At 47.8% G+C, this 23,367-nt stretch overlaps 2 protein-coding genes and 2 pseudogenes across 2 annotated transcripts; 2 read left to right on the top strand and 2 right to left on the bottom strand.

The window, feature by feature from the left end:
* The first annotated feature begins 2,595 nt into the window (after nucleotides 1-2,595).
* LOC136653508 (vomeronasal type-2 receptor 26-like) lies at nucleotides 2,596-4,615 on the top strand. The gene is made up of 3 exons (XM_066630401.1): nucleotides 2,596-2,640; nucleotides 2,846-2,972; nucleotides 3,705-4,615. Exons 1-3 carry the CDS (start codon nucleotides 2,596-2,598, stop codon nucleotides 4,613-4,615), a joined length of 1,083 nt encoding a protein of 360 aa, XP_066486498.1.
* A 1,672-nt stretch (nucleotides 4,616-6,287) lies between these two features.
* On the bottom strand, nucleotides 6,288-7,232 carry LOC136653507 (olfactory receptor 13G1-like; annotated as a pseudogene).
* A 9,894-nt stretch (nucleotides 7,233-17,126) lies between these two features.
* LOC136653506 (vomeronasal type-2 receptor 26-like) lies at nucleotides 17,127-19,148 on the top strand. The gene is made up of 2 exons (XM_066630400.1): nucleotides 17,127-17,175; nucleotides 18,238-19,148. The coding sequence occupies exons 1-2, from the start codon at nucleotides 17,127-17,129 to the stop codon at nucleotides 19,146-19,148; spliced, it is 960 nt and encodes a 319-aa protein (XP_066486497.1).
* A 1,329-nt stretch (nucleotides 19,149-20,477) lies between these two features.
* Nucleotides 20,478-21,421, bottom strand: LOC136653505 (olfactory receptor 13G1-like; annotated as a pseudogene).
* Between the last annotated feature and the right edge of the window lie 1,946 nt (nucleotides 21,422-23,367).

The raw sequence follows: 23,367 nt of genomic DNA, 5'->3' as shown, positions 1-23,367 counted from the left end.
AAAACAGTTATCCAACTTGCGGTCTCCCATCCAATTTTGAACCACAGCTGACTCTGCTTAGCTTTGCTCAATGTTGAGTGTAATACACCACTCAGCCACCAGGCCTTACAGGCAAGCAAAGGAAGCAAAATCCTGGTAAAATGCCTTTCCCAGGTATGTGCTAGGGAGGAGGCTGGCAACCTCTGAAATCCCCAAACGGAGGAAGGTGCGGAGAAAAGCTCCTGGTGCCTCTGCCTGCAGGCTCAACAAGCAGCCGGGCAGGAGGCAGAGCAACCCCAAGGGCGGCAGGCACCAGCTGCAGCCAGGCACGCGCCCAAACAGCGCTCCCACGGGGCGCCTGCACACCAAGCAGGCGACCCGTTTCACACACGCACCCCAAACGACCAGCAGGCTCAAACACGGACCCGTGCAGAGCCGCCAGGCACCCAAGCGCTGGCCACCCAAACTAGCCTGGGGAGATGGGGGGGGTCGGGCGCTGAGCGAGGGAGGTGGGGGGGGGGAAGGTCCGGCGCTCAGCGGCTCCCGCTGAGCGCTCTCGCTGAGCGCAGGCAGCAGCCTCGAGGAGAGCAGCCAAGCACCAGCCCCAAGGCACACCAAGCCCACCGGAGGCGTGGGCACACCAGCCGCACACACGCGGCCAAAGAGGGGCGCAGCTGGACCGCCGCCCCCTCAAGGCAGCCCACCGCAACCCAGCCAAGAAGCCCAACCCAGGCGACACCACCAGCAACCGCTCGCTGCCCACAGGTAAGCCGAGAGGGCAGGCGGGCAGGCGGGCGCCTGCAGCCAAGTCTGCTGGGCTCGAGGCCCCAGCAACGTGGCCTGAGTCGGGGAGCAGCGTGCAAGAGGTCCTTCCCTGACTGCTGCCTGGTCCCGACTGCGCGGGCTTCTCCGAGCAGCCTGCACGTGGCCCCAGACCAATTAGCCCCCAGCCAATCGGCTGCGAGGCTGACCCGTCCTGTGTCTCGTGAGGGGGCAGGGTAAACGCCGGTGGCGCGCTAATACACGTGCCACCAGAATTATCTTCCCGATTTGCGTTTTAGCATTTCTTCCTCGTAACAGCCCACTGCCAGGGACCATGGGACTTGTAGCCTATGATAGGTTGACTGCATTTTCAACATTTGATCCATGGTGCAAACATTTTCTCTTCTCACCTAGCTTCACAGTCTCCTGAGAAACATCCGCTTTAATAATAGTGCTGGGGAAGAAATATTTTTTGATGAGAACAGGGAATTGGCCTCAGGATTTGATATCATGAACACAGTCACATTCCCCAACAAAACCTTCCAGAGAGTCCAAGTTGGAAGGATAGACCCCAAGGCTCCTGCAGGCAGAGAATTCATCCTTGATGGAAGTGCCATTGTGTGGAACCACAAGTTTCAGCAGGTGTGTGGTGCGTGTGATTTAATAGATATGTGGTTTCTAGCTCTTTGAAAACAAACCCAGTGTATTCCTGCTAGCATTGGCTTTATACCATTGTGTCTGTCTCCTCTCTGGGCTATTTGTCAATAGTCATGTCAGACGAGCGTGCAACCTCTAGCATGGGATGCTCCACAGTAAAGCCACATGTTGTTCTTTTCACCACTGTTAGGAACTGGGGACATCCTGTATATAAAGCATCCGCTCTAGTGCTGAGCTGTGGTCCCTCCCAGTCACCAGCTCTCTCAAAGTTGGGAGAGCCTTGACTGGGGTGGAATTAAAATATGGCTGTTTTGCCTTCCCATGCCCTCTGAGTGTAGCAGGAAGGCTATCAAAAATATCATCACAAATAGGATTATAAAAGGAGAGGCAAAGCAAAGTTGGGCTTGTCATCTTGGGTGTCACTTCCTTGGTGATCTTTTCACCCAATTCCATCCAATGCAGCATTGCCTGATCCAGGAGTCTGATCCAGAAGGGCTCTTGTGTTCTTATTGCGCTTCAGCGCACTGTAGAAAGAGGCCACTGAGAGACTAATCCTGTTCCCCACCACTGGTGATGATGGAGCAGGCTTATGCTACATCCATTGGGGGGGGCAATCAGGAGGCCTGGGAGAGGTAAGGAAAAAATTTCTGATGCCTTACCACCTGATGGCCTATGGGTCTTGTCTGACCAATTCCATCTGTATCACTGCCATAAGGCCCCTTATCATGGTACAAGAGTGGGGGTGCCATAAGATTCTGCTGGGCAGAGGAGCAGCAGGCGTGGTGGTGGCACTACAGGCTCTGCCACTCTTGGTATGAAGGCAGCAGGGCCGGGGAGAGGGAGGACAGCGTGGTATTTGAATGTGGTCTCCTCTGGAATAGGGAACCATCTTCTCATTTATTTTCAGCCCCATCCTATCAGGGCATTAAATGGATAGATCTCACAATCTCTTAACGTATGCCTGGGCCTGCTGTTGGCCACTCCAGGAAGGCCCACGGCAGCAGTGGCAGTCTGCTGAACCTCGGCTGGCACAGCTAGGTTGAAGGTGGAAGCAGTTCAAAGGAGAATAGGGCAGTGATTCAGCTGGGCTGAGGGCAGGCTGGGTGGATGATCTGGGTGGCTGCCGTCCACAAGATCTAGAGCTGCCAGGCCAGGTCTGACACACCTGCTGGATCTATGGTAGTGAAATTAGCTGGCATGGATCCGAGTAAGCCCATGGGGGCCCAGGGAGTGGCCGAGCAGGCAAGTAAAATGTTGCCTTACTTATGTCTCTGCTTCTGCCTAGACCCCAGCTAGTCCGTGGGATGCAGCAGACTGCTTTACTGAATGGGATAGGCAGGTGTTAACATCCGCTTGGTTCCCCTGTTATGTCTTGTCCTGAGAATCATAGAAGTGAGGAGAAAACATCTTATTTCATTACTATAATTCTTGTTTATGGTTCTCTTAGCTGCTGCCCATTTCCACCTGTGTCGAGAGCTGCCATATTGGATACAGCAGGGTTGTCCTGCAGGGGAAACAGATTTGTTGCTATGATTGTGCACAGTGTCCCGAAGGGAGGATTTCAACACAGATTGGTAAGAAAAAGTATGCAGGCTACCCACTGGCACCAAATACCTAATATTTGGGTAGTCTAGTCCTATCACTTCTTAAAAAAAATGTATTAAAGCAGTATTTTCTCAACGTTTGTCCTCTGCTGCACCACTTCACATGGTCCACCTATTTGAAGTACCACCAGAAGCAACTGGCAGTGAATGTCCCATCCCCTCTCCCATTTTATTGTTACAAATATTTGGATACTACTTTTATGCTCACAACAACCATAAGAACATAAGAACAGCCCCACTGGATCAGGCCATAGGCCCATCTAGTCCAGCTTCCTGTATCTCTCAGCGGCCCACCAAATGCCCCAGGGAGCACACCAGATAACAAGAGACCTCATCCTGGTGCCCTCCCTTGCATTGGGATTCTGACATAGCCCATTTATAAAATCAGGACATACACATCATGACTTGTAACCCATAATGGATTGTGCATCTTCCTCCCCAAATGCTACATAATGGTACTGAGACCTGATCTGAACACCAGTGACTTTATTGCCAGTTATGTCTTAGTTGGGAGACCAGATAATCAATAAATTAAAAGGTGTGCACTTTGACTGACAAGCAAATGAAATTTGGCATCCTTAATACCAGCTCAGAAGGAGACTGGCAGATGGCAGAGAAACAGTTATATATTTTTCAATGAGGATTGATCTCATTAAAAAATGTGTATTTTGGAAATTCGGAGACCTTGCTTATGAATTTCAGATGCAGATCAATGTGAGAAGTGCCCAGAAGATCAATACCCCAATGAGAAGCATGATCAATGCATCTCCAAAACCATCACATACTTATCCTATGGAGAACCCCTGGGAGTTGTTTTGACTTCCTTTGCCCTCTTCTTCTCCTTGACCACCATGCTGGTGATGGGGAGCTTCATTCTGCACCGGAACACCTCCATTGCCAGGGCCAACAACTGCAATATCACCTGTGCCCTGCTGTCCTCTCTGCTGCTTGGTTTTCTATGCTCCTTCCTCTTCATTGGCAAACCAGGAAATATAACTTGCCATCTCCGGCAAGCAACCTTTGGGATCATCTTTTCTTTAGCAGTGTCTTGTGTGTTGGGCAAAACCGTCACTGTGGTTGTGGCCTTTATGGCTACCAAGCCAGGAAACAGGATGAGGAGATGGGTAGGGAAGAGGCTGGCAGTGCAAGTGATTGTTGTCTCATCCCTTTTTCAAGTGGGCATCTGTGTTGTATGGATGGCAACCTGCCCGCCTTTCCTAGAATATGACATGCAGTCCCAGACCGATCAGATCATAGTGCAGTGCAATGAAGGATCAGCTATCCTGTTTTACTCAGTGCTGGGCTACATGGGCTTCCTGGCCATCGTCAGTTTCACTGTGGCCTTCCTGGCACGAAACCTGCCTAATACGTTCAATGAAGCCAAACTGATCACCTTCAGTATGATGGTATTTTGCAGTGTGTGGGTGTCCTTTGTCCCAACCTACCTGAGCACCAAGGGGAAGTACATGGTGGCCGTGGAGGTCTTCTCCATCTTGAGCTCTTGTTTAGGATTGTTGGGGTGCATCTTCCTCCCCAAATGCTACATAATAGTACTGAGACCTGATCTGAACACCAGAGAGCAGTTAGTAAGGAAAAAGAATAGTGGCACTTAGCTTCTCCATTGTCTTTCTTCTTGTGTCTTTTCCTGCTCTTTGGGGAGTTCAGAAGATATTTTAAAGTATGAAGTATCCCAGTGCATTAACTGACAGGGATGAGCATGGCGCAGTCACCTTCTGACCCATTCTTTCATTTCTCCTGCTTGTAAATCTCCATCATGGTATCTTAATGTGCATCTTTAATGAAAATAATTGAAGATATGCATTATTTGATAATGGTGGTGGTGGTGGAGATTGGACTACTTGCAGGAGGTATTTTTTACTTACCCCCTGGTAGGCTGACCAATTGCCCATGGGTTTCTGTGGACATATGCCAGAAATTTTGCTGGGGTACGTCTGAGGAGAGAAAGGGAGTGGACAGACCAAAACATTAGGGATAGGATCTGGTGTGCATGACTGCCGCTGAGAGCCTCCCTTTCTGGCCCGCTTCCCATCCCCCGCCCGACCCTTCTCAGAATGGCCACAAGCCTCCTCCTCCTCCTCCCCTCCCCTCCCCTGCTGGCACCTGTGGAGCTCCCTAAAGCTGCTGGAGCACATGCTGTACCTGTAGCAGCGCAAGATGCTGCCTTGGGAGGCACACAAGGCTTGGACCCTGTTGCCTGAGGGAGTGCAAAGAGCACTGAAGGAGTTAAAAGTGGGAACTGGAGCGGCGAGGAGCAGAGCAGGGAAAGAGACGACAGACACTCATTCAGAGGTTGATGCAGGGAGCTGAGCCGGAAGTAGGACTGAGTGAGGTCTAGAGAAAGTGTTTTCTCCCGGCCAGCTTTCTCCAAGCTTTATTGAGTCTCAAAACATATGAGGCAATGCAGTGCAATATGGAAAGTTACTGAAGGTTTCTAAGATTGCATAATTACCACAGTACCTCTTGCCATTTGCTCCAGCAGCCCAGAAATGTGTGACAACAGCCTGGCTTTTGCGCTGCTGGGAAGTGAGCTGTGCTGCTGGACGGAACCCAAGTTCTGGCAGGGCAGGATGACAGTAGGATTCATCCCTAAGTTAAATGATGTAATTCACATCACTGAGAGGATAAGAAGGCAGCACTCTGGTGGCATAATAATAAGTACCGACATACTATATTCTATTCCAGTGAACTCTTAGAAACATTGGATGAGGTCTTAGGAACCAGGATGAGGTCTCTTGTTATTGGGTGTGCTCCCTGGGGCATTTGGTGGGCCACTGTGAGATACAGGAAGCTGGACTAGATGGGCCTATGGCCTGATCCAGTGGGGCTGTTCTTATGTTCTTATTTGAAGACTGCGCTCATGCACACTGTAGTAGATACAATCACATTTAGGCTTTGGAGACACAAATTTCTTCTTCTAGGTTGCTCCCACTTCATGGCACATTCCTCTCACTTCCAACCCTGCTTAAACTTTCAGCTGGATGGGGTAGAAAATGAACAAGAATTGTAGTCAAAGTGTGCCTGGTCAAATGTACCCTAGAAACCTAAATTTATATACGTTTTTTGACTCAGTAGGAGTAAAATGCATAGGCTCAGTATATGGAAGTTTTTTATAACCATAAATTCATACTCATACAATCTATACACATACATTGAGTGCATTTATCTCATTGCCATTTGAATAATGTATGCACTACATACCATGTTCAACAATAAACTGCTGTGAATCCTTGGATACCATGCTTCTATATGTTGTTGCAGCTACAATTAAGATAAGAATCTTTGGAATAGCATATTTCTTCTGGCAAGTTGCTTGAGACCCTCTTTAACCTTCCTGTTTCTGAGAGAGTAGACGATTGGATTGACCACAGGGGGTACCACTGAATGTAGGAGAGAAATCATCTTGCCTTCATTCAGAGAGTAGATGGAAGCAGGCCTAGTAAATGTGTAGATGTTGGTGGAAAAATAAAAGGTGACTACGAGGAGGTGGGGAGAACAGGTGGAAAAGGCTTTCTACTTACCTTCGGTGGAACGAATTCCGATAATAGTTCTTAGAATAAACCCATAGGATGTCAGTGTCAGTGCGCAGCTACCTATTGCAATCAGTACATCAGACACAAAAACCATGGTTTCATTGAGACTGGTTTCTGAACAAGAAAGTATGAGCAAAGGGGGCAGGTTGCAAAAGAAATGTTTCACAATGTTGGAGTCACAGAAAGAGAGTTGAAGCACAAGACCAGTATGAACGGCAGAATTGGCCATCCCACCCACCCACACTCCCACACTTATAGCCACACACACCTCTTTTCTCATGATGACCGTGTACCTCAAAGAGTGACAGATGGCTGCATATCAATCGAAAGCCATAAAGGAGAGAAGGACTATCTCTGTCCCCAAAGCCCAGATGAAAAGGTAGACTTGTGCGATGCGGCCCCAAAAAGTGATAGCCTTGTGGTGGACCAGTTGCATCTGCAGCATTTTGGGAGTCATAATGGATATGCAGAATAAATTCACTAAAGACAGGTTGACCAGTAGGAAGTACATTGGGGTGTGGAGTTTCCTGCAGGTGCTTATGGTGACGACGAGCAGGAGGTTGAAAGTCAAAGCTACTGCATAGATGGTGGTGAACAGCCAGAAGATAAGCCCTTGCAATTCAGGGTCACTGCTTAGCCCAACCAGGATGAACTCTGAAACAGCCGATTGGGTCTTCATGGAGGTGCTTCTGATAGCACTACCCCCGAGGCCAAACCTGAGTAATAGAGACTGCAGTTATTATTTGGTTGAGAATATTCACTAGCTCCCATTTAGCAAGATTTCTCAATGAGGGCGAAAGGACCACATGATAAAAATTGTGTTTTGTTTTCAGGTTGTTTTGTTTTTATAAAAACAAATGTCAGAAGAATTATAGGAAAGGAGGGTATGCATAGGTTATAAGCTGGGTTTCTTATGGTTTGAGCTGCTTCTTCCCAACTCCCTGGGGTCTAAGCTTCTTTCAGTCCAATCCTGTCTTGCGCTGGAACAGGCAGGCTGGCGGGCCTGCACTGTATCCAGTATAAGGTTCAGGCAGCTTGTGGCTCAGCCCGATGCAAGGGGAGGATTCTCCCCTAATCCTGGGGCGAGCCACTGCAGCCCCAATGGGGTACTTGGATCTGTGCCACTGAAATTTTTGGCGCAAATCCGAGCAGCCTGGGATTGACCTGGGCTGCCTGGGAACAGGGTTAGGATCTGGCATAAGTGCTGGTTCCTTCCCCTGCCTTTCACTCCCTGCCTACTCCTGGAAACGCTCAACACCCACCCTGGAACGCCTCCCTCCCACCTTTTCCTTGCCCTCCCCACACCCCTCGACCCCTATGCTGGTCAAGCTTGAGCAGTGCAAATTGGGCTTCTAGCAATTTCATATAGATATGGAATATTTTAACTTTAAAACATATCAAATCATAATACGGAAGTGCCCAGCTAAGGCATCATTTTATACTTTACCATCAAATGAATCCACACTCGGCCCAATCCTATCCAACTTTCCAGCACTGGTGCAGCCGCAGTGCAGCTCCGAGGTATGGGAACATTTCCGAGGTATGGGAACAAATGTTCCCACAACTTGAGGAGCTCTCTGTGATTGCCTCCCCACCACAGGATGCAGTGCATGCCCCATTGGCATGGCTGCACTGGCACTAGAAAACTGGATAGGATTGGATAAGGAGATAGGAGATAACTCCTCAGTTATCTATAGAAATTGTCAACAAAATGAAACAAAAACAGTCTTTGCTCTGTATGTTTGTTGGTGTGACTCACTGCCTCTGTGAAGATGAATTGATCCCAGCTGAGTCAGGAGAAACTATGGCTATATTTCATGCTTTGAGTCTTCTCTGATTGATTTCAGATGCAGAACATTATGACAAGTGCCCAGAAGACCAGTATCCCAACAGGAACCGGGATCAGTGCATCCCCAAAGAAATCACTTACCTATCCTATGAAGAGCCCCTTGGAATCTTTTTGACTTTCTTTGCCCTTTTCTTTTCCATGGTCACTCTCGGAGTGTTGTGGATCTTCATTCAGTACCATGATACTCCTCTAGTCAAAGCCAACAACTGGACCATCACCTGCACTCTGCTATCCGCTCTGCTGCTTTGCTTTCTGTGTTCTTTTCTGTTCATTGGCTGGCCCAGGATGGTCACTTGCCTTCTCCGTCAAACGTTTTTTGGCATCATCTTCTCTGTTGCCATATCTTCTGTGTTGGTGAAAACGATCACGGTGGTTCTGGCCTTTGTGACCGCCAAACCAGGGAACAGGATGCGGAAATGGGTTGGGAAACAAATGGCGACGTCCGTCATTTTGCTTTGTTCTCTGATGCAAGTTCTTATTTGTGCTGTGTGGTGACCAACTTCCCACCATTCCCAGAGCTTGCCCTGCACTCCCAGATGGGTCAGATGATACTGCAGTGCAGCCAAGGTTCAGATGTCATGTTCTATGTTGTCCTGGGCTACATGGGGCTTCTGGCCTTCATCAGCTTCACTGTGGCTTTCCTAGCATGAAAGCTGCCCAGTACATTCAATGAAGCCAAGCTGATCACTTTCAGCATGTTGGTGTTTTGCAGTTTGGATCTCTTTTGTCCCAACCTATCTAAGCACCAAGGGGAAATACATGGTGGCCATGGAGATCTTCTCCATCTTGACCTCCAGTGCTGGATTGTTGGGTTTCATCTTCCTCTCTAAATGCTACATTATTGTACTGAGACCTGAGCTAAACACCAAAACGCAGTTAGTAAGGAGAACTAATGACCTTTCTTGACCCTTTGCTGGAGCTGTTCCTCTTCTTGGTGCACCTGCAATGAAAGGAGCCCCTATACCATATTCCTACATTAATGGAGAGAGGAAATGATTGTCTCTTAGGTCTACAAGCAGTTGTCCCTTTCTAGCATTGGAATCCACCAAAAAAAGTTTCACTTTCCCTGCCGTTCAAGCCTCTGTGACTATAATGGTGATCGAGCAGCAGTGGTCCACTCAAGTAGCAGGTTGTTTTACCCTTGATACACCCTAGTCAGCCTTGACAGGTTGGCAACACACCAAAACCTGGGTCATGACACACTATTGGGTCGCGGAACCACAGTTTGGTCTACAGTATCTACGAATCCCACGGAACCCTAAGAAGGGTGTTTCAAGAGCCACAGGCGTGTCTGGGGGAGGAGGTATTGCACCCTGTGTCCTTCTCCTGGACCATGGCTTGCCACTTGGATCACTGATAGCTGCCCAACTCGGGTTAGTACTTATCCACTATTGAGCCTCTTCATTTGGCCAGTTTCAGGTGCTTATGTACTGATAACCCAGTGGAGTGCCCCTTTCCCTTCTCCTCAGCCCCCCTTCCCAGTCCAGCTCAAACATTGCTCCATCCTGCTGCTTTGTTTGGCCTGTCTCTCCCCCAATCTAGTCACCCATCTCCCATTGCATGTCAATCTGATCCAGGGCTGGCCAAGGGGAAGGACCCCTGTGGTCTACCGCCACGGCCTGCCTGGATCCCAGAGAGACTGGAAGTCGTCACTGCGATTGGGGATGCCAGTTGCACCTGAGGAGGTATGCCCTAGCAGGCCCAGGGATGGATGAGCTGGTTATTCACTCAGCTCACCTCATCTGCACTGTCGCCCAGTATTAAGCCCTGTTCCAGCAAAGGAAGCCAGAGCAGCTGGAGGAGGCAAGGAGCAGTGTGGTGGTCTCATGGAGGGCCCAGGTATGGATTTTCCTGGACTCCAACATGTAGTCCAGAGCACTTTCATATGGAAAGAGAATGAGTAAAGTAATATTCCCCAGGCATCGTCTAAGGCACAGCCCTTTTAAAGGGCTCCCAAAGGGGACCTGAGGCAAAAAAATAAAAAATCTGTCATGGAAATTCAAGCCAAGGCAGTTTCCTAACTGGTGACAAATCTGGTGACTAAGCTGGATGGTGCTTCCTTCTCCCCAGGGTGTTCTGCACAGAGGGAGGCACATCACCCACCCCAAGATCACTGCCATCCTTGGTAAGCCACATGGTCTCATAAGAACAGCCCCACTGGATCAGGCCATAGGCCCATCTAGTCCTGCTTCCTGTATCTCACAGCAGCCCACCAAAGGCCCCCAAAGTCTCCATTTTTCCTAACCTTAACAGAAAGTTGCTGCCCTGGCATCTTGTCTGTAGCACCTCAGCCTGCTTTCCTTTGAGAGGGAGGCACAAACTAATCCCAGCTGCATTAGAACTGTCCTTCTGACACAGCCTCCTCAATGCTATGTGAGGGCTTGCACGCCTTGCACTCACGTGGTCTTGTTGCCACATACAGCTTGTCAAAATATCATTCTCAGCCCTTGTATCTTTTTTGGACAGCACTGCCCCCCCCCCCAACTTTACCTGTTATTGCTCCAGACCCTCTAATATTTCTCTGGTCAAGAGAGGTGAATATAGAGCCATTTGGCCAGACAGGCCCTGGAAGGCAGGGTTCCTAGACTCCTGTTCATGTGGTTCAGCTTCTCAACTCTGTAACAATGTTCTGCTAACCTAGTGCAGTAATTGAGTTCTCAAGGATTCTTGAGGCACTGGTTGTTTAATACCAGTAGCAGGAAGGAAGCAGCCACTCTAGTGCTTCCACCATCTCCTATGGTAGAGGCAGTAGGAATCTGTGCACATTCGCATGTACGCAAGCTGCTTCAAGGTCTGCAGACTGTCTATATTTAACACCTTCTTCACTGGGAGCACTAGACCTACTAACTGTGTAGGGGCAGGAAGCTGCCAATCTTTGGATAAAAGTTTCTGTGATTGCCACAGAGTGGCTATGAACAGGTGGCAAACGGTGTTCAAGCTAGATAACACTGAGCATGTGAGTCCTCCTGTGTGTGCTTGTAACAGTTGCTTCAAGATAGATGCCAGGCTGGGACCTGAATGGACAAAGAACAGAATAAATCTGTTGCTTTAGCCTTCAGCATCAAGCACAGATGCAAAGCCCACTGACTCCTCTTTCGCCAGACTCCAGTTCTTCCTTTCCACATGTCCTTCACTGAACCTCTTCAGGACCACCTCAGGCAACAGGCCAAGTATTTTTGCCCTACATGCTCCAAAAGGGGGCTGCAGTCATCACCTACTGTACAGTTCCATATCTTCAGTGTTGTTTTCACCGCCTCCACTGGCTTCAGCAGCGAGAGGGAGGGGCCGCTTACACAGCATGGTCAGACTCCATGAGATACTAGAGGGGTGTTTTGGACCCCTCTAGCTATGCTGTTGACAGTCAATCAGCCCCTTGAGTATTGGGGTAGGTGACAGATTCAAAGCCTCCTTCCAAAGGACCCCACCCTCAGAGGCACTCAGGTCCTGATCATGAGGCAGGTGTGTCCATCTGCTGACTGGCCGACTCCTCTGTCCTCAATTGAGCAAGAGTGCTGAGAGCTGTTGCTTGCTCCCCTTGTGACTTCCTTTCTGCAACATGAAAGGGGGTCCTCTGCCTTGGTTGTGTCAGGGGAAAATGCAAGATCTTTGTCCCAGTAAAATGTTCAGACACTAATCTTTTAGGGGGCTTAGAACGAGGGGATTTCCTCTCCAACTTATGGGCTTCCATCTCCCAGGATTACCGAAGGGCCCTCTTGATATCCTATCACCCCGTTTCATTAGTCCATTCTCCCAGCTGGCCCACGGGTTACAGTGGACAGCAGCACTGCATTGTGCAGGATGGCTGAGGATAGGATTGAGCCCCAGTCTGCCTCTGGGTGGATTATTTCCTGCTGATAGCCTAATTCGGCTTCTTAGCCACTTGGTGCCATTTGCCTTCCTTTTGGTTGGAGGCTTCCCTCCCTGCTGTCCCAATCCTAATCCCTTTCTTGGCCTTAATAGTCACACACCGCACTGGCCATGCAAGTCTCCCCCACCCCTTCCAACACACTCCCCTTCACTTGTCATGCTTTCTCAGGAGCAAGCGCCTTTGATTTCTGTCCTGCTGAGATGCCTTTCTTTTAAAACCTGTTTTTTAGAGAAAAGCATTGATTGATTCCTCAAAATCCACCCTTGTTTCTCTCCTTGTACCTGAAATACAGGAAGGTGGCCTGCTGTGTGCTGGAATTGGTAGTTACCCTGTCCCAAAGTCTTAGGTTCTCTTTATGGGGGAGGGGCCTGTTTGTGGCAATCTTTTTAAAATCTCAGGACAGGGTTTCTTTTGGGAGTCCCATTTGAAGTTGCTTCTAGGGAACCATCCCGAAGACTTCAGGTGCCACAGAATCTGGAAGGCTTATTATTATTATTATTTTTAAAGTCCATTCAGATTTTACCCAACCTGCTTTGAAGGACCAGCAGCTGAGAAAGGGTGTGATCAGCACTGATACCTGCTCTCGCTCTGTTTCCACTTTTGCCCAAATGGTCTGGGAGCAGAGGATCCTGGGAGTCTGTCCTCCCTGTTGCTCCACTTTTGATGATGAGGCAGGCGGTGGTGATGCTGATGGGGGTGGAAGATGGGCCCCCCTTGGATGCCATGTAATTTTCAGCCAGGCCTCTTGGATAGCAAAGCAAAAGAATATGTTTTGCAGATTAGCAGAAACTGTAAAGCTTTGGGAAATGTGAGTATTTATCCTCTAATTATCAAAATCACTACGATTGAACTTGGCTTCTTCTGGGATTGTTCCTGAACAGCTGCAAGCTGCTTAATGAATTAGCAAGACATACTAGACAGTTTGTTTCCCTCAACAGCTTTTGATCCACGACATTCAGGGAATAAAGACCGTGTATAAAGACTCCTGTCAGGCCAACGTGTGCCACAGAGATAGGACAGGTTAGACTGAGCCGGGCAGGGCTTTGTTAGATGGAATCATGAAACTCCTTTAGCCCTTACGCTAAAATCTTCACTTGATGTCTTTGTGTTGCTAAAGACTGCTCAATTCTCTGTGGCTGTTTCTTCTCTATAGCTTCAATCACAACAGATGTTAGTCATAATCACACTGGCAGGCGAATAGGTGACAATGCAGATATGCAGCTGGGGTTTGGGCCGAAGAGTGTTGGTATTCAGAGTGAATTTGAACCTACTTCTCCTCTGCCTCTTGCTGCCCTGTATTTTCAGCAAGAATTTGAACTCCATGTGCAGCAGGCAGTCTACGAGTCAACATAATTTTCCTCGTTCTGCAGATTACATGATGCTTGGGGGATTTGTATCCATTCTATTGGTTGACATGACTGTACCCAACTATATGGTACAACCAGACTCCACCCTAAAGGGATTGTATGTACTTTTGTTGATTGAAGTCCTCTGGTAGTGTGGTTAGCCTGATTGGTTTGATCTACGTAATTTATGCAAATCAAACCATAAACAGAAAGTAGCGGGCAATGGAGATGGGTGGAATCCTCTGAAACTTCAACCATGGCAGGTAAGTTGTATCCCCACCACCAGCTGTCTGTCTGCAGTAGTGATCTTAATGAGTTCATGCAGGCAGAGATCTCATGCTCCTTCTGCAAGTGTTGTAAGCTAGTGGAGGAGCACGTGACATTTGATCAAAACCTTTTAGGTGTTTTCCCTTAAGTCTAAAGTCCTGCTGAGGATTGGAGGGCAAGTAGCAAACACCCATCTTTTCCTTGCTTCAAGGCAAGTTTTTAAAGGTCATGGGTTAGGGGAAGGGGGGAGGATGCAACATGAACAATTTGCCACCAGCAGGATTGTGCCAGCAGAAAGGTGGGAATTATGGGGTGGGAGGTGGGGGGTGGTCTGTTCCTCCTCTGACTCCATGAGCCGCTGAGTGAGTTATGAGATGGCCCATCCCTGAGGTCATCTGGGGGATCTTCCTTTGTGTGGCAATCAACTGAAGCTAGCTTGATGGTGTCCCAGTCCTAGAACTGCAGAAGTTCCCTTTTGAATCAATGACTTCACCCTCCTTTCAGCATCCTGGTGGATTCTAAAAACCTTTGTTTCTTTCCCACATTATTGGCTTAGCCTCTTTTTTTACTGTTTGATTTATAATTGAAAGCTGCTCCTGCTCTCATGCCTTTTAGTTGCTTTTTGTTGTGTGTTTTTTAATTTATGTTTTGAAGGGCTCAATCCAATCCAACTTTCCAGTGCAGATGCAGTTGAAATGCAGCCCCGAGGTAAGGGAACAAATGTTCCCTTACCTTGAGAAGACCTCCATGACTGCCCCCAACCACCACAGAATACAGCACGCGTCCCAATGGCATGGCTGCATCAGCGCTGGAAAGTTGGATAGGATTAGATCCTCAATATGTTGGGAGCCACTTTGGTAACCTGAGAAAGTGGGGTTTAATTCTCTTAAATAAATTATCTTTCCGATATGTGTTATAGCATTTCTTCCTCGTAATAGCCCACTGCCAGGGACCATGGGACTTGTAGCTATGATAGGTTGACTGCATTTTCAACATTTGATCCATGGTGCAAACATTTTCTCTTCTCACCTAGCTTCACAGTCTCCTGAGAAACATCCGCTTTAATAATAGTGCTGGGGAAGAAATATTTTTTGATGAGAACAGGGAATTGGCCTCAGGATTTGATATCATGAACACAGTCACATTCCCCAACAAAACCTTCCAGAGAGTCCAAGTTGGAAGGATAGACCCCAAGGCTCCTGCAGGCAGAGAATTCATCCTTGATGGAAGTGCCATTGTGTGGAACCACAAGTTTCAGCAGGTGTGTGGTGCGTGTGATTTAATAGATATGTGGTTTCTAGGCTCTTTGAAAACAAAGCCAGTGTATTCCTGCTAGCATTGGCTTTATACCATTGTGTCTGTCTCCTCTCTGGGCTACATGTCATTAGTCATGTCAGACGAGCGTGCAACCTCTAGCATGGGATGCTCCACAGTAAAGCCACATGTTGTTCTTTTCACCACTGTTAGGAACTGGGGACATCCTGTATATAAAGCATCCGCTCTAGTGCTGAGCTGTGGTCCCTCCCAGTCACCAGCTCTCTCATAGTTGGGAGAGCCTTGACTGGGGTGGAATTAAAATATTGCTGTTTTGCCGTCCCATGCCCTCTGAGTGTAGCAAGAAGGCTATCAAAAATATCATCACAAATAGGATTATAAAAGGAGAGGCAAAGCAAAGTTGGGCTTGTCATCTTGGGTGTCACTTCCTTGGTGATCTTTTCACCCAATTCCATCCAATGCAGCATTGCCTGATCCAGCAGTCTGATCCAGCAGGGCTCTTGTGTTCTTATTATGCTTCAACACACTGTAGAAAGAGGCCACTGAGAGACTAATCCTGTTCCCCACCACTGGTGATGATGAAGCTGTACCAAGCAGGCTTATGCTACATCCATGGGGGGGGGGGGGCAAAAGGAGGCCTGGGAGAGGTAAGGAAAAAATTTCTGATGCCTTACCACCTGATGGCCTATGGGTCTTGTCTGACCAATTCCATCTGTATCACTGCCATAAGGCCCCTTATCATGGTACAAGAGTGGGGGTGCCATAAGATTCTGCTGTGCCACAAATGGGCAGAGGAGCAGCAGGCATGGTGGTGGCACTACAGGCTCTGCCACTCTTGGTATCAGTACCCTATCCATCTTTTTCAACTGGTTCCTCACCTTTTTGCTCCTTCGACTTATGCCAGCCATTTCTACGCCTGCTGTTCTATCTGTGTCAAAATGTTGAGTTCTCTTTTGTGTTTCTGACTTCAGCGTTTGTTTTTAAATTATGCTATTGGCCACCTTGGGCCGCTTAATGCAGTTTAGAAACCTGTGAACAAAGCCTGGTTCAATAAACGCAAAGTAGGAACAGAAATTCTGGAATTCAGGAACATCCTTCTGTGCAAAGATAGGCTCTTTGGCCCTGTGGACTGCTTCACAGGCCACCCTCTTCCATAGGTACCCTCTACCCTGTCCTCAATAGTAGCTAGATCTTCCTTTTCTTTGGTCTTGCCTCTATGAAGGCTCCGAGTCTGAAATCTTGATTTCCTGTATTCTTCCCTCACTGCTTCTAAGCTCACATTTTTTCTTCTTAATTCAACCCCTTCCTCAGATGAAGCTTTTTCTTCCTCAAAATGGATAGAAAGAAGGTTAACAGAGTTCAAGAATTATATAAGTGGAAATACAGAGTTGAAGCAGAAGAAGAAGAAGAAATAAAGATTTGTGAGGGATATTATGAAAATTAATTCAACTGGAAGGAACCAAGGTGACAAAGTATTCAGGCGCAATATTATACAATCCCTAGTAAGTGACACAATTAAAGTGGTGGCTCTCTTATTGTTTGTAGAGAGAAAACAACAGTCCCCTTCCTTCCTTCCTAGTACAGTGTCACACCAAGTGCCGATAGCTGGTCTCTCTTGTGTCACTGTTAGACTGAGGTCTCCTCTGGAATAGGGAACCATCTTCTCATTTATTTTCAGCCCCATCCTATCAGGGCATTAAGTGGATAGATCTCACAATCTCTTAACGTATGCCTGGGCCTGCTGTTGGCCACTCCAGGAAAGCCCACGGCAGCAGTGGCAGTCTGCTGAACCTCGGCTGGCACAGCTAGGTTGAAGGTGGAAGCAGTTCAAAGGAGAATAGGGCAGTGATTCAGCTGGGCTGAGGGCAGGCTGGGTGGATGATCTGGGTGGCTGCCGTCCACAAGATTTAGAGCTGCCAGGCCAGGTCTGACACACCTACTGGATTTATGCTAGTGAAATTAGCTGGCATGGATCCGAGTAAGCCCATGGGGGCCCAGGGAGTGGCCGAGCAGGCAAGTAAAATGTTGCCTTACTTATGTCTCTGCTTCTGCCTAGACCCCAGCTAGTCCGTGGGATGCAGCAGACTGCTTTACTGAATGGGATAGGCAGGTGTTAACATCCGCTTGGTTCCCCTGTTATGTCTTGTCCTGAGAATCATAGAAGTGAGGAGAAAACATCTTATTTCATTACTATAATTCTTGTTTATGGTTCTCTTAGCTGCTGCCCATTTCCATCTGTGTCGAGAGCTGCCATATTGGATACAGCAGGGTTGTCCTGCAGGGGAAACAGATTTGTTGCTATGATTGCGCACAGTGTCCCGAAGGGAGGATTTCAACACAGATTGGTAAGAAAAAGTATGCAGGCTACCCACTGGCACCAAATACCTAATATTTTGGTAGTCTAGTCCTATCACTTCTTAAAAAAATGTATTAAAGCAGTATTTTCTCAACGTTTGTCCTCTGCTGCACCACTTCACATGGTCCACCTATTTGAAGTACCACCAGAAGCAACTGGCAGTGAATGTCCCATCCCCTCTCCCATTTTATTGTTACAAATATTTGGATACTACTTTTATGCTCACAACAACCATAAGAACATAAGAACAGCCCCACTGGATCAGGCCATAGGCCCATCTAGTCCAGTTTCCTGTATCTCTCAGCGGCCCACCAAATGCCCCAGGGAGCACACCAGATAACAAGAGACCTCATCCTGGTGCCCTCCCTTGCATTGGGATTCTGACATAGCCCATTTATAAAATCAGGACATACGCATCATGGCTTGTAACCCATAATGGTTTGTGCATCTTCCTCCCCAAATGCTACATAATGGTACTGAGACCTGATCTGAACACCAGTGACTTTATTGCCAGTTATGTCTTAGTTGGGAGACCAGATAATCAATAAATAAAAAGAAGGTGTGCACTTTGACTGACAAGCAAATGAAATTTGGCATCCTTAATACCAGCTCAGAAGGAGACTGGCAGATGGCAGAGAAACAGTTATATATTTTTCAATGAGGACTGATCTCATTAAAAAATGTGTATTTTGGAAATATGGAGACCTTGCTTATGAATTTCAGATGCAGATCAATGTGAGAAGTGCCCAGAAGATCAATACCCCAATGAGAAGCATGATCAGTGCATCCCCAAAATCATCACATACTTATCCTATGGAGAACCCCTGGGAGCTGTTTTGACTTCCTTTGCCCTCTTCTTCTCCTTGACCACCATGCTGGTGATGGGGAGCTTCATTCTGCACCGGAACACCTCCATTGTCAAGGCCAACAACTGCAACATCACCTGTGCCCTGCTGTCCTCTCTGCTGCTTGGTTTTCTATGCTCCTTCCTCTTCATTGGCAAACCAGGAAATATAACTTGCCATCTCCGGCAAGCAACCTTTGGGATCATCTTTTCTTTAGCAGTGTCTTGTGTGTTGGGCAAAACCGTCACTGTGGTTGTGGCCTTTATGGCTACCAAGCCAGGAAACAGGATGAGGAGATGGGTAGGGAAGAGGCTGGCAGTGCAAGTGATTGTTGTCTCATCCCTTTTTCAAGTGGGCATCTGTGTTGTATGGATGGCAACCTGCCCGCCTTTCCTAGAATATGACATGCAGTCCCAGACGGATCAGATCATAGTGCAGTGCAATGAAGGATCAGCTATCCTGTTTCACTCAGTACTGGGCTACATGGGCTTCCTGGCCATCGTCAGTTTCACTGTGGCCTTCCTGGCACGAAACCTACCTAATACGTTCAATGAAGCCAAGCTGATCACCTTCAGTATGATGGTATTTTGCAGTGTGTGGGTGTCCTTTGTCCCAACCTACCTGAGCACCAAGGGGAAGTACATGGTGGCCGTGGAGGTCTTCTCCATCTTGAGCTCTTGTTTAGGATTGTTGGGGTGCATCTTCCTCCCCAAATGCTACATAATAGTACTGAGACCTGATCTGAACACCAGAGAGCAGTTAGTAAGGAAAAAGAATAGTGGCACTTAGCTTCTCCATTGTCTTTCTTCTTGTGTCTTTTCCTGCTCTTTGGGGAGTTCAGAAGATATTTTAAAGTATGAAGTATCCCAGTGCATTAACTGACAGGGATGAGCATGGCGCAGTCACCTTCTGACCCATTCTTTCGTTTCTCCTGCTTGTAAATCTCCATCATGGTATCTTAATGTGCATCTTTAATGAAAATAATTGAAGATATGCATTCTTTGATAATGGTGGTGGTGGTGGAAATTGGACTACTTGCAGGAGGTATTTTTTACTTACCCCCTGGTAGGCTGACCAATTGTCAATGGGTCTCTGTGAACATATGCCAGAAATTTTGCTGGGGTACGTCTGAGGAAAGAAAGGGAGTGGACAGACCAAAACATGAGGGATAGGATCTGGTGTGCATGACTGCCGCTGAGAGCCTCCCCTGCCCGACCTTTCTCAGAATGGCCACAAGCCTCCTCCTCCCCTCCCCTGCTGCCAACTTGCTGGCACCTGTGGAGCTCCCCAAAGCTGCTGGAGCACATGCTGTACCTCTTGCCATTTGCTCCAGCAGCCCAGAAATGTGTGACAACAGCCTGGCTTTTGCGCTGCTGGGAAGTGAGCTGTGCTGCTGGACGGAACCCAAGTTCCGGCAGGGCAGGCTGACTGTAGTATTCGTCCCTAAGTTAAATGATGTAATTCACATCACTGAGAGGATAAGAAGTCAGCACTCCGGTGGCATAATAATAAGTGCCGCCATACTATATTCTCTTGAGAATTCCAGTGAACTCTTAGAAACATTGGATGAGGTCTTAGAAACCAGGATGAGGTCTCTTGTTATCTGGTGTGCTCCCTGGGGCATTTGGTGGGTCGCTGTAAGATACAGGAAGCTGGACTAGATAGGCCTATGGCCTGATCCAGTGGGGGGTTCTTATTTGAAGACTGCGCTCATGCACACTGTAGTAGATACAATCACATTAGGCTTTGGAGACACATATTTCTTCTTCTAGGTTGCTCCCACTTCATGCCACATTCCTCTCACTTCCAACCCTGCTTAAACTTTCAGCTGGATTGGGTAGAAAATGAACAAGAATTGTAGTCAAAGTGTGCCTGGTCAAATGTACCCTAGAAACCTAAATTTATACACATTTTATGACTCAGTAGGAGTAAAATGCATAGGCTCAGTATATGGAAGTTTTTTATAACCATAAATTCATACTCATACAATCTATACTCATACATTGAGTGCATTTATCTCATTGCCATTTGAATAATGTATGCATTACATACCATGTTCAACAATAAACTGCTGTGAATCCTTGGATACCATGCTTCTATATGTTGTTGCAGCTACAATTAAGATAAGAATCTTTGGAATAGCATATTTCTTCTGACAAGTTGCTTGAGACCCTCTTTAACCTCCCTGTTTCTGAGAGAGTAGACGATTGGATTGACCACAGGGGGTACCACTGAATATAGGAGAGAAATCATCTTGTCTTCATCCAGAGAGTAGATGGAAGCAGGCCTAGTAAATGTGTAGATGATGGTGGAAAAATAAAAGGTGACTACAAGGAGGTGGGAAGAACAGGTGGAGAAGGCTTTCTTCTTACCTTCGGTGGAACGAATTCTGATAATGGTTCTTAGAATAAACCCATAGGATATCAGTGTCAGTGCGCAGCTACCTATTGCAATCAGTACATCAGACACAAAAACCATGGTTTCATTGAGACTGGTGTCTGAACAAGAAAGCATGAGCAAAGGGGGCAGGTTGCAAAAGAAATGGTTCACAATGTTGGAGTCACAGAAGGAGAGTTGAAGCACAAGACCAGTATGAACGGCAGAATTGGCCATCCCACCCACCCACACTCCCACACTTATAGCCACACACACCTCTTTTCTCATGATGACCGTGTACCTCAAAGGGTGACAGATGGCTGCATATCGATCGAAAGCCATAAAGGAGAGAAGGACTATCTCTGTCCCCAAAGCCCAGATGAAAAGGTAGACTTGTGCGATGCGGCCCCAAAAAGTGATAGCCTTGTGGTGGACCAGTTGTGTCTGCAGCATTTTGGGAGTCATAATGGATATGCAGAATAAATTCACTAAAGACAGGTTGACCAGTAGGAAGTACATTGGGGTGTGGAGTTTCCTGCAGGTGCTTATGGTGACGACGAGCAGGAGGTTGAAAGTCAAAGCTACTGCATAGATGGTGGTGAACAACCAGAAGATAAGCCCTTGCAATTCAGGGTCTGCTTTAGCCCAACCAGGATGAACTCCGAAACAGCCGATTGGTTCTTCATGGAGGTGCTTCTGATAGCACTACCCCCGAGGCCAAACCTGAGTCATAGATACTGCAGTTATTATTTGGTTGAGAATATTCACTAGCTCCCATTTAGCAAGATTTCTCAATGAGGGCGAAAGGACTACATGATAAAAATTCCTGGGGTGTAAGCTTCTTTCAGTCTAATCCTGTCTTGTGCTGGAGCAGGCAGGCTGGCGGGCCTGCACTGCATCCAGTATAAGCTTCAGGCAGTTTGTGGCTCAGCCTGACGCAAGGGGAGGATTCTCCCCTTATACTGGAGCAAGCCACTGCAGCCCCAATGGGATACTTGGATCTGTGCCACTGAAATTTTTGGCGCAAATCCGAGCAGCCTGGGACTGAGCTGGGCTGCCTGGGAACAGGGTTAGGATCTGGCATAAGTGCTAGTTCCTTCCCCTGCCTTCTCCTGGAAATGCTCAACATCCACCCTGGAACGCCTCCCTCCCACCTTTTCCTTGCCCTCCCCACACCCCTCGACCCCTATGCTGGCCAAGCTTGACCAGTGCAAATTGGGCTTCTAGCAATTTCATATAGATATGGAATATTTTAATTTTAAAACATATCAAATCATAATACGGAAGTGCCCAGCTAAGGTATCATTTTATACTTTACCATCAAATGAATCCACACTTGGCCCAATCCTATCCAACATTCCAGCACCGGTGCAGCCGCAATGCAGCTCCGAGGTATGGGAACATTTCCGAGGTATGGGAACAAATGTTCCCACAACTTGAGGAGCTCTCTATGATTGCCTCCCCACCACAGGATGCAGTGCATGCCCCAATGGCATGGCTGCACTGGCACTAGAAAACTGGATAGGATTGGATAAGGAGATAGGAGATAACTCCTCAGTTATCTATAGAAATTGTCAACAAAATGAAACAAAAACAGTCTTTGCTCTGTATGTTTGTTGGTGTGACTCACTGCCTCTGTGAAGATGAATTGATCCCAGCTGAGTCAGGAGAAACTATGGCTATATTTGATACTTTGAGTCTTCTCTGATTGATTTCAGATGCAGAACATTGTGACAAGTGCCCAGAAGACCAGTATTCCAACAGGAACCGGGATCAGTGCATCCCCAAAGAAATCACCTACCTATCCTATGAAGATGTAGCCACAAGGCAGTGGAGGTTTGGAATCAGAGTTTTCCTTCTCTTAGATGTCTCCCTATTCAACTTCCTGATGGCCACAAACCCCTCTCGTGCCCCTCCCCCTGCATCCCATCTGCCTCACCACTGCTCCCTTTTCAACGTCCTGATACACACAAACCCCTCTCGTGCCCATCCCCCTGCATCCCGTTTGCGTCACCACTGCTCCCTATTCAACATCCTGATACACACAAACCCCTCTCGTGCCCATCCCCCTGCATCCCGTTTGCGTCACCACTACTCCCTATTCAACATCCTGATACACACAAACCCCTCTCGTGCCCATCCCCCTGCATCCCGTTTGCGTCACCACTACTCCCTATTCAACATCCTGATACACACAAACCCCTCTCGTGTCCATCCCCCTGCATCCCGTTTGCGTCACCACTGCTCCCTTTTCAACGTCCTGATACACACAAACCCCTCTCGTGCCCCTCCCCCTGCAGCCCGTTTGCGTCACCACTGCTCCCTATTCAACATCCTGATACACACAAACCCCTCTCGTGCCCATCCCCCTGCATCCCGTTTGCGTCACCACTACTCCCTATTCAACATCCTGATACACACAAACCCCTCTCGTGCCCATCCCCCTGCATCCCGTTTGCGTCACCACTGCTCCCTTTTCAACGTCCTGATACACACAAACCCCTCTCGTGCCCATCCCCCTGCATCCCGTTTGCGTCACCACTGCTCCCTTTTCAACGTCCTGATACACACAAACCCCTCTCGTGCCCATCCCCCTGCATCCCGTTTGCGTCACCACTACTCCCTATTCAAC

Source organism: Tiliqua scincoides, chromosome 5, assembly GCF_035046505.1.
Source record: "Tiliqua scincoides isolate rTilSci1 chromosome 5, rTilSci1.hap2, whole genome shotgun sequence".
NCBI lineage: Eukaryota > Metazoa > Chordata > Lepidosauria > Squamata > Scincidae > Tiliqua > Tiliqua scincoides.
Note: the sequence above shows the minus strand (reverse complement) of the source record. Positions and strands in the feature narration are given on the sequence as shown.

Coding starts and splice junctions, on each gene's coding strand:
- LOC136653508 (XM_066630401.1), top strand. CDS start 2,596: ATGGATCCGAGTAAGCCCATGGGGGCCCAGGGAGTGGCCGAGCAG. Junction 2,641..2,845: donor CCCAGGGAGTGGCCGAGCAG/GCAAGTAAAATG, acceptor TGGTTCTCTTAG/CTGCTGCCCATTTCCACCTG. Junction 2,973..3,704: donor GAGGATTTCAACACAGATTG/GTAAGAAAAAGT, acceptor TATGAATTTCAG/ATGCAGATCAATGTGAGAAG.
- LOC136653506 (XM_066630400.1), top strand. CDS start 17,127: ATGGATCCGAGTAAGCCCATGGGGGCCCAGGGAGTGGCCGAGCAGGCA. Junction 17,176..18,237: donor GGGAGTGGCCGAGCAGGCAA/GTAAAATGTTGC, acceptor TATGAATTTCAG/ATGCAGATCAATGTGAGAAG.